The 12778-nt window shown below is 46.5% G+C and overlaps 1 protein-coding gene across 1 annotated transcript in view; it reads right to left on the bottom strand.

The window, feature by feature from the left end:
* LOC140732633 (uncharacterized) overlaps positions 1-12778 on the bottom strand; it is a 124551-nt gene that overhangs the window by 46922 nt on the left and 64851 nt on the right. Inside the window, exons 8-10 of the mRNA XM_073055329.1 lie at positions 8320-8614; positions 7823-7994; positions 6518-6715 (exon numbers count right to left, since the gene is read on the bottom strand). Of these exons, the coding sequence (XP_072911430.1) occupies positions 6518-6715; positions 7823-7994; positions 8320-8614 (665 nt within the window). The remainder of the gene's footprint in view (positions 1-6517; positions 6716-7822; positions 7995-8319; positions 8615-12778) is intronic.

Here is a 12778-nt window from a genome sequence, read left to right as displayed (position 1 = left end):
CGGGTGGATTTATTTGAAAGACTGAGCTTTGTCACGGAGCAGCTACATTTACATATTTCAGATTTTTTGTTGGCTAATTATTCATCTCCGAACGGAGACCAGCGACTCTGACCGATCCCTACCTCTGTCCCTGCAGTTTCCCAATTTGAACTGTCCGTCAGTCCTCCAGCTTCTTCCTGATCGCGCGCACGCACGCACACACACACAGACACACACACACACACACACACACACACACACACACAGACACAGACACAGACACAGACACAGACACACACACACACACACACGCACACACACTCAAGCGCGCAAACACAGATTCGAACAAATACACAGTGGAGAGACCGAGGTCAGGATGGAATCGGTCAAACGAGCAGGTTGCTAATGTACAAACACCAGAAAATCTGCAGGTGCTGGAAATCCCAAGGCAACACAAGGAACCCTGCTGAGTTCCTCCAGCGTCTTGTGTATCATGTTGCTGATGTAACAATCGTTAATGGGCATCTCAAAAATCAAAAGAAATTGGGCAGAGGTATTTCAATCTGCAAAGGAATGGACAGACCGATTAAATATAATTTTTTTATAAACAGTACTGGAAACAGGCAGGTGAATAGATGCAGCATGTCTGGGAGGGAGAGAGGGAGAGAGAGAGAGAACACTGACAGATAGATCGACATGCGGGCAGAAACACAGCCAGAAACCGATGGGCAGATTGCAGGATTGTGATGTTTCTCCTGTATCTTCTAGTCTCCGGTGCAGATTGAGAGTTCGGGATTGACTCTCTGCTGATCAGATTCTGACGTCTTGAGTGAATGTCGGTTTGATTCTCCACCGGTCAGTCTACGATACAGTGTGACAGTGTAGGTTTCATGCTTTTCCGGTCGGTCAATGACACAGTGTGAGGATGTGGGGTTCATTCTGTATCTGCCAAATCACTGTGTACAGAATTGCTTCCTGATTTTAGCCTGAAATTTCCCTTTAACCAGTCTTCAGCTCTGGCCCCAATTCCTTGTTGATGGATTAATTTTGAAGTAGTTGTTGACATCCAACTTACCTACACCCTTAATGATTCTAAACACTTTTGTTTTATCTCCACTCGTCCTACGTCAACTCAGGCTAAAAAGATTCAATCCTCTCAATCTTTCTGCGTAGTGCATACACTGAAGTCCTGCAATGAGTCCAGTCGACTTTCTGTGAACTCTCTCCAGTGCCTTCACATCCCTCACAACATACAGAAATCAAAATTGTACACAATACTGAAGGTATGGCCTCAAAAGTGCATTTCATAGCTTAGGGAGAACATCTCCTTATATAGCCCACCATTACATTTGCCTTCCGAATTTCATCCTCTGCTATATTATCTGTCGTCGGCAGCGCTTATTCATCCTCGTGTTTTGAAACACAAATATGTCACTTTATTAATCTATAAAAGGAAATCGCATTTAAATTGATATTGATGATTTATTCGTACCTCTCTAAATTCTTGTCTCTTGGTGCAATCAGTGAGCTCGTTCGGCTGTTAACCGAAATATTGGTGATTCGAGCCCACCCAGGGACGCTGGTGATCAGGTAGCTTTCTTAGTCTCATACAAGAGGAAAGTGTACAGGTGCATCTCTGGAATGAAGTATAAGGTCGAAACCCTTCGTAAGGATCTTGATGCAGCCTAGCCTGCTGAATTCCTACAGCAGTTTGTGTGTGTTGCCGGGATTCCCAGCATCTGCATATTTCCTCGTTTGTGATTCGACTACTGCACTGTGAAGTCTCTGCCATGGATGCCACCCTGAAGAAGCTTCCCTTTGACGAGAGTTCAGAGAAACCCTCTCTCACTGCTCTCCCTCTGAAATCTCAGTGTTTGTCTCTGTAGCGTTTCATTGTCAGCTGGGCAAACCTGCGCTGTCCGGAGGCCGGCGCTCCCTACTGCTGCCGCAACGGGCTCAGTGGGAATTGAATCTGTTCTACATGTTTCAGTCACATACACCGAAATACAGTGAAACGCTTCTCTTTCTCACTGTTCATGGAGATGAAATTATTACGCAGTGTATTGGGACAGAACAAGGTGAAGCAGAAAACAAAATGAAGAATAAAGTGTAACAGTGACAGGGAAAGCACGGCGCAGGTAAATAACAAGGTGCAGCTTCATACCAACGTAGATTGTGAGGTCAAGTGTCCATCACATCGTACCAGGAAACCATTCAATAGACACAACAGCGGGACGGAAACTATCCGTGAGCCTGTGATACGTGGTCTCAGTCTTTTGCACCTTCTGCCGGATGGAAGAGGGGAACGAGAGACTATCCGGAGTGCGTTGTGTGTTTGGTAAGAAATCTGTCTGTTCGATATGACCAGAAAGTATGTATTCCTTCGAGCGGAGTCCCCTTGGAACTAACAGACTACCGGAGTCTAATGTATTTTTCATTTAGTTTGGGGTCCTCGATCATTTTGTTGGTTTCAACCTACATGACGGACCACGATCATCGTACACGATGGATCAATCTTCTTAAATAGTGTGAATGATAACTAATAAAAACTCTTACATTTACAGCAAATTGCCCATGAATTAGACTGAGTCGACTACTTGCCGCCATGTTCAGTGTTCTGTAAGAGGGTTTTTTTCTTGTCTAAACGTGTACAAACTGTGATGTCCAGGAGCTCGGATCAACTGCTTGGGAAGCGGCTATCCTCACGACTGTACCATCATCGCCCCATGATGTTAATGAGATTCAGTTACTGAATGGTCTCTTGTCTTACAAGATTCTGTAATTCGATTACACTGGACAACAATTGTTTTCAAAAGCTTTGCTTCCTCAGAATTTTTCTTTGTTTGTGATAGACTCCTTGAAGATGAACAAAAATATAATTTCAGACTTCTTGTTTCATGTAGGAATTTGGAGAAACAACACATTAACTTTTATAGAATATAATGTGTTTAATTGCATAATGCTGTTGATGCTTTTCAATAGTTCAACCACGTTACAAATATTTTGTTAATGATTTTCATTTGTACTCAGTGTCTGAGGCTTTGGTGACATGTTGCATTTCATGGTTTTGTATCCTTGAAGCATGCTTTCAACCAGCTGCATGTAGTTTGTTGCTCTGTAGAGGCCGAAAAAAATTTCAACAACTTCCTTGAATGCCTTCCATGTGATTTTCTCCGGTCCCACTAGAAATTCTTCAAATTGCCTGTCATTGATGACCTGTTTCATTTGTGGACCAACGAAAATGCTTTCCTTAATCTTGGCATCAGTTACTTTGGGAAGCATCTGTCTCAAAAATCAAAATCCTTTATAGAAAGTTTCGTGCCTGGTGATAGCAAATTCCATCCTTACAGTCCTGAACCCAGTTATCATTACTAAAACCTGTCCTGCCATGCAGCAGCCGTGTCGCCTGAGCATCACCAAGCATGCCTGGACAAGAGAGGAAACTTTCCAGCTTACATTTTAGGCAACATTTTAATTGACTTGAATTATGAATTGAAATAATATACATAAGTTTATTTAAAAATGGTGCGTGTTAGGGAAATTTCATGCTGAATGTCATGATCAGTAGCCTAAAATTCATAAGATAAACCTAAACGTATTCAGGAACCAAAATCTTTGTTGTCCAGTGTTATCAGTGTCTGTGCTGCTTTCTGAAGGATCATTCCACATTCTATTGCAGTTCCTATTCCGACCAGTAAATGTCGCGACGTTCCGACAACAGGAGAGACACAACAACTGGAATCCGACTTAAGGGAGAATCGGCCCGAGAGATTCGAAGGGCTACAAATGGTTTCCTGCTTCACGTATCAGTAAATGGGAAACAAATCCTGATTATAAATATCCGTTCAAACAACACTCAGTTAGACGTTATTAGGATCCCTTCTTTGGCCAGTCCTTGAACTCAGTAAGTGACTGATTTGCCAAAGAATCCGGAGACCCCTCCAATCACACAGAGAGAAGGGGATGAGTAAAAAGCACCAGCTCTACACTCAGCAAACAAACTTCAAAATGACCCAATAACCTCTCCGACACACTGACATCCATGTGACAAATTCCATACTCTTGTATATTCCCCGTTAGTTCAGTGCTGAGTATCCCAGCCTATCACACGGGAGGCAGGGCTTCGCTTCCCTGACGGGCAGACCGTTTTCCTGCTTCAAACGAAAACTGAAACAAAATAAAACGGATTGAAGTGTTCATTTAGAATATGGGACAATCTAGTGTGCAAATAGCCCGGGACGGGAGAGTTTCCCGAGAACAGGGTGTTTCGAGACAGATATTTCAGATAAAAACAGCGGTGCCTGCGCACCAACTTTAATCGTCTGCTCACGAGTGCATGTACAAGTATATCGTAACATTCCCCCTTTTATCAAAACAGAGAAAAAGAACAATAGTATTAAAAATTAAATTCAATTTCTCTGAAGTCTGCTTTCAGTGCATTATCATGGAAGTAACTTTCCACTATCATTCCTTATGTCTCTTATGCCTGTCACAAATACATACAACTTATAATTTCCGATTGTTTGAGCATTTATGCATAATATAAAACATACTAAAATGTGACTTCAAACTACAAACAACACAACCTCAAATAGGACGTGAGTATAAACATGACATTAAAATGCCAAATAGTGTCACAGACTTATTGTTAAATTTTTAATGGCATTATGCAATATGGGACAAAGTCTTCTCGATATTATGGCCTTTTCATTGTGCGGCCAGAACGAGTTTTTCTAGCTTTATCCGAGTCCTGTTGTTTGTTATTTGCATGTTTCAATGTTTATATTAGTGTTTGTGTTGTGTCATTCGCCTATGCTACTGTTTGTCTGTGTGCATTTGATGCGGTAGGCACACTGTGGTCATTGTCATTAACCTCTGCTAGTGTTTGTCTGTGTGCATTTGATGCGGTAGTCGCACTGTGGTCATTGTCATTAGCCTCTGCTAGTGTTTGGCTGTGAGCATTTGATGCGGTAGGCGCACTGTAGTCATTGATCTCAGTTGTTTGACCTGGTTTTGCCTGATCATGTGTGATTAGCTTTCAGATGGTTCCTCAGTCATCTTTCGTAGATGTGTGCGATTACGTCAGTAGATCCCAGAAGCTGTTCTCCTGGCCTGGAGTACCGCAGGACCCGCCCGACGGAGGCAACGGGAGGGGCAGAACCTCCGCCGGGCAGCGGCAGTCCGGCCGGACCCGCCCGACGGAGGCAACGGGTAGGAAGGGGCAGAACCCCCGCCGGGCAGCGGCTGCCCGGCCGGAGCCGCCCGACAGAGGCAACGGGTAGGAAGCTGGGTCCAGGGTGAGCCGCAGAACTACAGTGATCCACCGGGTACATTGGTAAAGGCAACCGAAAGCGCGGGCAAGACGAATAAGACGGGACGGCGGGGCCAGCGCACCCGAGAAAAGCAGGAAAAGCATGACAAACCGGTAAAACAGGTACAGAGTGGGTTGCAGAGCGGAATGGAGAGCCGGTTGCAGAACAGGCAAAAGACAGGATACGGAGCAGGATTCAGAGCAAACGAACCAGCTATAGAGTAGGTTAAACCGACTTCGGAGCAGACAAGGAGTAGACGAACCAGGTATAGATCTGGTTAAACCAGCTTCGGAGCTAACAGGATGCAAAACAAAACGACCACCCGCCCGGTCTCCGTCCCACGGCCCCTTATAAACACCGGCGGCCGAATTGGCCACAGGTGTGCCTCGTTGATCCAGAATGATCAACAGGCTCAAAGGGGCCGGGAGGGACAGCTGCAAGACCCGGAGTCCGGATTACTCGGACCGGATCGAGACCCGGAACGCGGATTCCGGACCGGACCGGACCCTGACAAAGGGTTAGTAATGTACTGTAGATTTCCATGTATATCTGTGAACTCCTCATCTTCTAACTGGACAAGGATCAAGCATTCTAACTGACCAGCAAATTCTCTGACTGTATTCCTGTCAGTATGAGAATGGGCTATTTCTGCCTTCAATCAAACTGTGACTTGGCTCAATCTGTCTCTGTCCTTTGGTATTATTTCAAGTTCTGGCCATGTTCCACAGCACTACAAAGAGCACTTGTTACTACATGTCTGATCCTGGAGATTTTCTTGTTCCTCGGATCCCCTCTCCCGATCTGATTGTCAGTAATGAAGCCATCGAAGACAATGCCAAAAAATATGAAGGGGAGGGCAGTAGTTATTCGAGTGTGGCACTTTTGTGATGTGAAAGCCACAAGTTACTTGTCATCGAGGACAAAGGTGTTTTATATCCTTATTTGCTCAGAGAATACTAAAGGTGAGGGAAGGTTTTTTTTCTATACAGCACTAAATGGCTTTTTCACGGACTGGAAGTTAAACTCTTCATCTTAGATTAACTGGGAACTATATTTTTGTTCCGAGTTCCTAACCTTCGGATTTACATAGCTGGAACTTGGCAGTGTTTGGGAGGTACATCCGCTCCCACCAATCCCTGCGCCTCTAAAGGGACAAGTCTGGATTTTTCACCCATGGCTACCTCTTTACCCAGAATGCCTGACGAACCAGAAACCTATCTACCCACCAGCGATGCGCATGCGCCGCAGAGCTGGCTGCAGCCCCAGCGCTCATCAGCCAAAAGGTCCCTGGGGCCCGGGTACAGATTGAGGGGCTCAGAAAGAAGGAAAGCATCGGGGCTGCCCCGGGGTGTAGGACCAGTGTGACCGAAGATCAACGCCCGGAACCCCCTCCTACCTGCGGCCGATCCTTCTGAACCTTTTGTCTACTGAGCAAATGCACGAAATGCGGGATCACCTCAGACCTCGACGCATGCGCATTTGACCCCGAGTGGGAAATTCGTTACGGCAGCAACATTTAAAGACTCGCTTAGAAATGTGCAGACTTTATGAAAAATAAAACATAGAACTATAATAATGTACCAATTTGCAATAATACTATAGGATATAAAGGAAAGAACTAAAGCAGGCTATTGTACTATGATGTGTGTTCTCAATGTCGCACAAAGATGAGCTGCTGTTAAGCTAATTGTGCAACGATCGTTGCGCCAGCGGTGTCTGCTCGAAAAGACACCGCTGGCGATTGCTGATTCAGCTGGTCATGCAGAGGATGCGCCCGATTGTCCATAATGGAGAACAGTATGCTCCGGCACTAACTCCGGGCTGCAGCGAAGGATGGATCTAGACTTTTTATCAGCTTATTTTGTCTTTTTCCCTCACCAGCACCGATGCTGCCTCCCCAACCACAAAGAAGACCGCAGACTCCACAACAGACTGGCAAAAGATTTCCATCATCCTGCTGCACACATTCAAGGATCACGGCTTCCTTAGAAAAAAGAGTCTGCTCATCCCCTTCTTGTAAACGGCCTTGGTCTCGGTTTTCCAGCCAAGTCTGTTGTTGGGGTGAACACCCAGGTAGTTGTACTCCTCCACCTCCGCCACTTCTTCTCCCAGAATGTATACAGGACTCGTCACCGTCCTCTTCCTCCAAAATCAAGCACCATCTCCCTGGTTTTGGCCACTCTCAGGAGCAGGTGATTCCTCCCACGAACGTGCCCATCTCAGATTCACCCAACTATTGCAGTCATCAGAGAACTTCTGCAAGAGACAAGACTCAGAGTTGCACCGAAAGTCTGAGGTGTCCAGTGTGAACAGAAACGGGGACAGGACAGTTCCTTGTGGGGCTCCATTGCAAAGCACCAACACCTCAGGCAGGGAACTACCAGGCTTTACAAACTGGGGTCAATATGTCGGGTAGTCAGTTATCCGTAAGATAGTAGAATGTTCTGCTCCCGTTCTTTGCAGATTCTCGCTCAAAGAAGTGGCTGAATTGTATTGAATGCACTAGAGAAATTAAAAACTGTGGTGCTCACTCTGCCACCAGCATCACCCAGGTAAGAGTGAGCTCTCTGCAACAGGTAGACAATGGCATCATCTACTCCCACAAGCTGCTGAGGGGCCAAAGAAGATCTCAAATGCGGTCCAAGGTCGGTCAGCACCAGCCTCTCCAGCACCTTCATCCCATGAGACGTTGGAGCAATTGGCCTGCAGTCATCAGGTCGCAACGTGATCGCCTTCTTGGGTACAGGGACCAAGCAGTAAGTCCTCCACAGCACCGGTATATTTCCTGACTCAGACTCAGACTGTAAATGTGCTGTAAAGTACCAGACAGCGGGCTTCAGTACCCCGGGGCTGATACCGTCCACTGAACAAGGTCGACACACCAGTTATGCGATGAAAACGGGTGGGCAGAACACACGGCGTTTCCCAAAGCAGCAGCAAAGCAGAAAAAATGGCGTCATTAAGATGGCGCCAAGTGGCTGCCTCTTCGAGATCATCTGGAAAACAACTTAATTCCTCTCGTTAATACCTCTTTTCCCTTCTCAGGGTGGCTCGGGTTATATCGAGGTCGATGACACGGCGGATGAGTTCCCGTTGTATCCGGTTCCAGACCTCGTCGGCCAACCGATTTCTGACATTCTCCAGGCGTGGCTCGGAAGATGGCACCTCCGGAGTGCGGACCTGTGCATGACCGATTTCAGGCGGGTGTTGCCGATCGAGGCGTCGCTGGATATGGAACATCGGGACATCGCTCCGACGGGTGTACGGGAAATTATCTCGGCAGACTGCGATATCGTAACAACGACTGTCGGTCTCCCCTTTCGCTGTGAAAATGATTGATATCTCTCTGCGCCTTGTTCGTGAGAGAGCGAGCCATTGACATGTCAGCCGTCGGGTAAACAATATTTTTTTGTTGACTGCAGATGTACTCTTTTCCATAGATGCCGCCTGACCTGCTGAGTTCCTGTGACATTTTGTCTGTGTTGGTACGGTCTCTCTTTGGTGCTTTCCTGTTGCTTGCTGGTGGTGGGCGCTGACGCTTTTTGCCGAAAGGGGCGGTGGGGTGGCGCGGGGGGGGGGGGGGGGCGGGGGAGGAGGCTGATGCGTTGATGCCCACTGCTGCTTGCGCGGGGGAGGGGAGGGAGGAAGCTTTGGGGTTCTAACGCTTTTCTCTCCTTCGTTCTATTAGGGTTCTGTTTGTCTGCGAAGACAAGTCTATCGGGTTGTAGACTGTATACGTTCTCTGATAATAAACGGAACCGTTTGAACAGCCAATGCACCAAATGTGAAGGTAGGCACATTCCAAAGACGTTTATGGAAAGTCCTGCAATCGTTGTGGAATGAAGCATCATTGCAAAGTGCTGCAACCAACAGGAAGATGCACATGATTGCTGCCGAAATGGAAGAAGACTTTTAGAGTTTTTGAAGGCTGGGAGCATATACACACTATAAGTTCCATCAGTGTATCTCTGGCCACGGGTTTTAAGTGGGGACAGGCTATAAACCACTGGCCTTTATTATGTCTCAATCACTGAATGATTGTCCCGTCAGGATACAGCGCATGTGTGTAAGGCTGAGAAATGTGACGCGAAGGTTATCTAGACATACAAGCATACATTTGCTACTCATGCATTGTCCGGAGGAGATAACAAAAATAAAAGACTTATCAAGAGATTAATGCTGATATCCAGGCCGATGTTGACATGATTGTTACCTCATTCCAATGGTTCATAAGGAAGCGAGAGGGAGGCAAAAGAGGTGGAGGCGTGGCATTGCTGATTAGGGATATTGTCACGTCTGCAATAAAGGGGAAGTCATGGAGGGATGGTCCACTGCGTCAGTCTGTGTGGAAGTCAGAAACAGAAGAGGGGCAATAACTCTACTTGAACCTTCACCCCCCTCCCCAAATGTAAAGGGATATCGAGGAGCAGGTAGGGAGGTAGATTCTGGAACGAAGGAATAGGAAGAAGCTTGTTGTGATGGGTGATTTCAACGTTCCTAATATTGACTGTCATCGCCTTAGTGTAAGTGGTTTAGATGGGGTGGAGTTTGTCAGGTGTGTTCAGGAAGGTTTCCAGACACAATATAGAGATAGGCCAACTAGAGGAGAGGCTGTACGTGATCTGGCATTAGGAAATGAACCTGGTCTGGCGTCAGATCTCTCGGTGGGAGAACATTTTGTAGATAGGGACCACAACACTGTCTCCTTCACCACAACATCGGAAAGGGATAGGAACACACTACTTGCGAAAATATTTAATTAATGTGTGTGGGGGGGTGGATATGATACTATTAGGCATGAGCTTGGGAGCATAAAGTGGGGGGGGGGGGTCAGATGTCTTCAGGTAAATGTACGGCAGAAATGTGGCAAATGTTCAGGAAACATTTGGATGGAGTTCTGAATAAGTATGTTCCGTTGAGGCAGTGAAAGGATTGTAGGATGCACAAAGGATGTAGAAAATCGCGTTAAGAAGAAAAGAAAAGCTTACGAAAGGTTCAAGAAACTTGGTACTGTTAAGAGTTGAAGGATATACGAAGTTGCGAGGAAGGGGCTTAAGAATGGATTTGGGAGAAACAGAAGGGGCCATGAGAAGGCCTTGGTGAGCTGGATTAAGAAAAACCCGAAGACATTCCACAAGTATGTGAAGAACAAGAGGGTGGACCGTGAGAGAATAGGACCAATCAGGAGTGAGAGTGGAAACATGTGACTGGAGTCGGAGGATGTAGCAGAGGTACTTAATGAATACTTTGCTTCAGTATTCACCAGAGTAAAAGGCCTTGGCAATTGTGGTGGTGACTTAAAGCAGACTGAAACGCTTGAGCGTATAGACATTCAGAAACAGGATGTGCTGGAGCTCTTGAAAAGCATTAAGTTAGATCATTCACAGGGATCTGTTGAGATATACAGTGACATGCGAAAGATTGGTCACTCCTGGTCAACTTTTCTGTTACTGTGAATAGCTAAGCGAGTAAAAGATAACCTGATTTCCAAAAGGCATAAAGTTAGAGATGACAAATTTCTTTAATATTTTAATCAAGATTCATTTTTATTTCCATCTTTTACATTTTCAAAACTAACAAAAATGAGAAGGGCCTGTAGCAAAGGTTTGGGAAACCGGCGTGGTCAGTACTTAGTAACATCTCCTTTGGCAAGTATCACAGCTTGTAAATGCTTTTTTACCCAGCTAAGAGTCTTTCAATTCTTGTTTGGGGGATTTTTGCCCATTCTTCCTTGCAAAAGGCTTCCAGTTCTGTGATATTCTTGGGCCGTCTTGCATGCACTGCTCTTCTGAGTCTGCCTACAGACTTTCGATGATGTTTAGGTTAGGGGACTGTGAGGGCCATGGCAAAACCTTCAGTTTGCACCTCGAGGTAGTCCATTGTGGATTTTGAGGTGTGTTTGGGATCATTATCCTGTTGTGGTAGCCATCCTCTTTTCGTCTTCAGCTTTCTTACAGACAGTGTGATGTTTGCCTACAGAATATACTGGTATTTAATCGAATTCATTCTTCCCTCTACCAGTGAAATGTTCCCCGTGCCATTGGCTGCAACACAAGCCCAAAGCATGATCGATCCATCCTCGTGCTTAACAGTTGGAGAGGTGTTCTTTTCATAAAATTCTGCACCCTTTTTTCTCGAAACGTACTTTTGCACATTGCGGCCATAAAGTTCTATTTGAACTTCATCAGTCCACAGGACTTGTTTCCAAAATGCATCAGGATTGTTTAGATGTTCCTTTGCAAACTTCTGACGCTGAATTTTGTGGTGAGGATGTAGGAAAGGTTTTCTTCCGATGACTCTTCCATGAAGGTCATATTTGTGCAGGTGTCGCTGCACAGTAGAACAGTGCACCATCACTCCAGAGTCTGCTAAATCATCCTGAATGTCATAAGGGGACAGGAGGCTGGACCCAAGTGCAGGACGCAGACACTGAAGTACTAGGGGCAGGACGGGAGCAACTAAACGATAGACAAGATGTGGTGACAGTGGTGTGCGTGAGGGACGTGACGTTTAAGGTGATTCTGGAGTTCCGGGAGAGTCTGAGAGTTCAGGCAGGGTCTAGGAGTTCACTGGACGGGTCGCATAACTCCTCGGCAGGGCCCAGACCTCCCAGGCAGGAACACAGGGGGCTGAGCTGGTCACGGGACACCTGGGTAGGTTGCGGGGCACAACCCGTCGGCAGCTAGAGATGGAAGGGGCAGAGTCCCCCGCCGGGCAACGGCAGTCCGGCCAGGCTTGCCCGAAGGAGGCAAGGGATAGGAAGGGAACTCGGTCCAGGGTGACTGCCGGACTTACTCGAAGAACTCGTCTTTAACGAGGGAAACTCCAAGCCAGGGCAACCGGAGGAACAGGAGAGGCAGGGCGACCCCCCGCCAAACTCCACCCAGTCCCAGAGCCCCCTATATAAATCGCCAGCCGATTGGCATCAGGTGCGCCTCCTTGAGCCCCAACAAGCCACGATGATCCACAAGTGCGACTAAATGCGCTCAAGGGCGAAAGGAGGGACGGCTACATGACCCGGAATGCGGACTCCGGACCGGACCATAACACTGAAGCTCTTTTGCTGTCAAACGGGAGTTTTGATTTGCCTTTCTAGCAATCCTATGAGCAGTTCTTTCGGAAAGTTTTCTTGGTCTTCCAGACCTCAACTTGACCTCCACCGTTCATGTTTACTGCCATTTCTTAATCACCTTACGAACTGAGGTAACAGCTACCTGAAAACACTTGGCTATCTTCTTATAACCTTCTCCTGCTTTGTGGGCATTTTTTTATTTAATTTCCAGAGTGCTAGGCAGCTGCTTAGAGGAGCCCATGGCTACTGATTGTTGGGGCAGGGTTTGAGGAGTAAGGGTATTTATAAAGCTTTGAAATTTGCATCACCTGCCTTTCCTAACGATGACTGTGAACAAGCCACAGCCTCAACAAGCGTATTAAGGTCTGAGACCTTGGTAAAAGTTATCTGAGAGCTCAAATCTCTTGGGTTGCCC

Source organism: Hemitrygon akajei, chromosome 9 (assembly GCF_048418815.1).
Source record: "Hemitrygon akajei chromosome 9, sHemAka1.3, whole genome shotgun sequence".
NCBI lineage: Eukaryota > Metazoa > Chordata > Chondrichthyes > Myliobatiformes > Dasyatidae > Hemitrygon > Hemitrygon akajei.
This window is presented reverse-complemented; position numbering and strand designations above follow the sequence as displayed.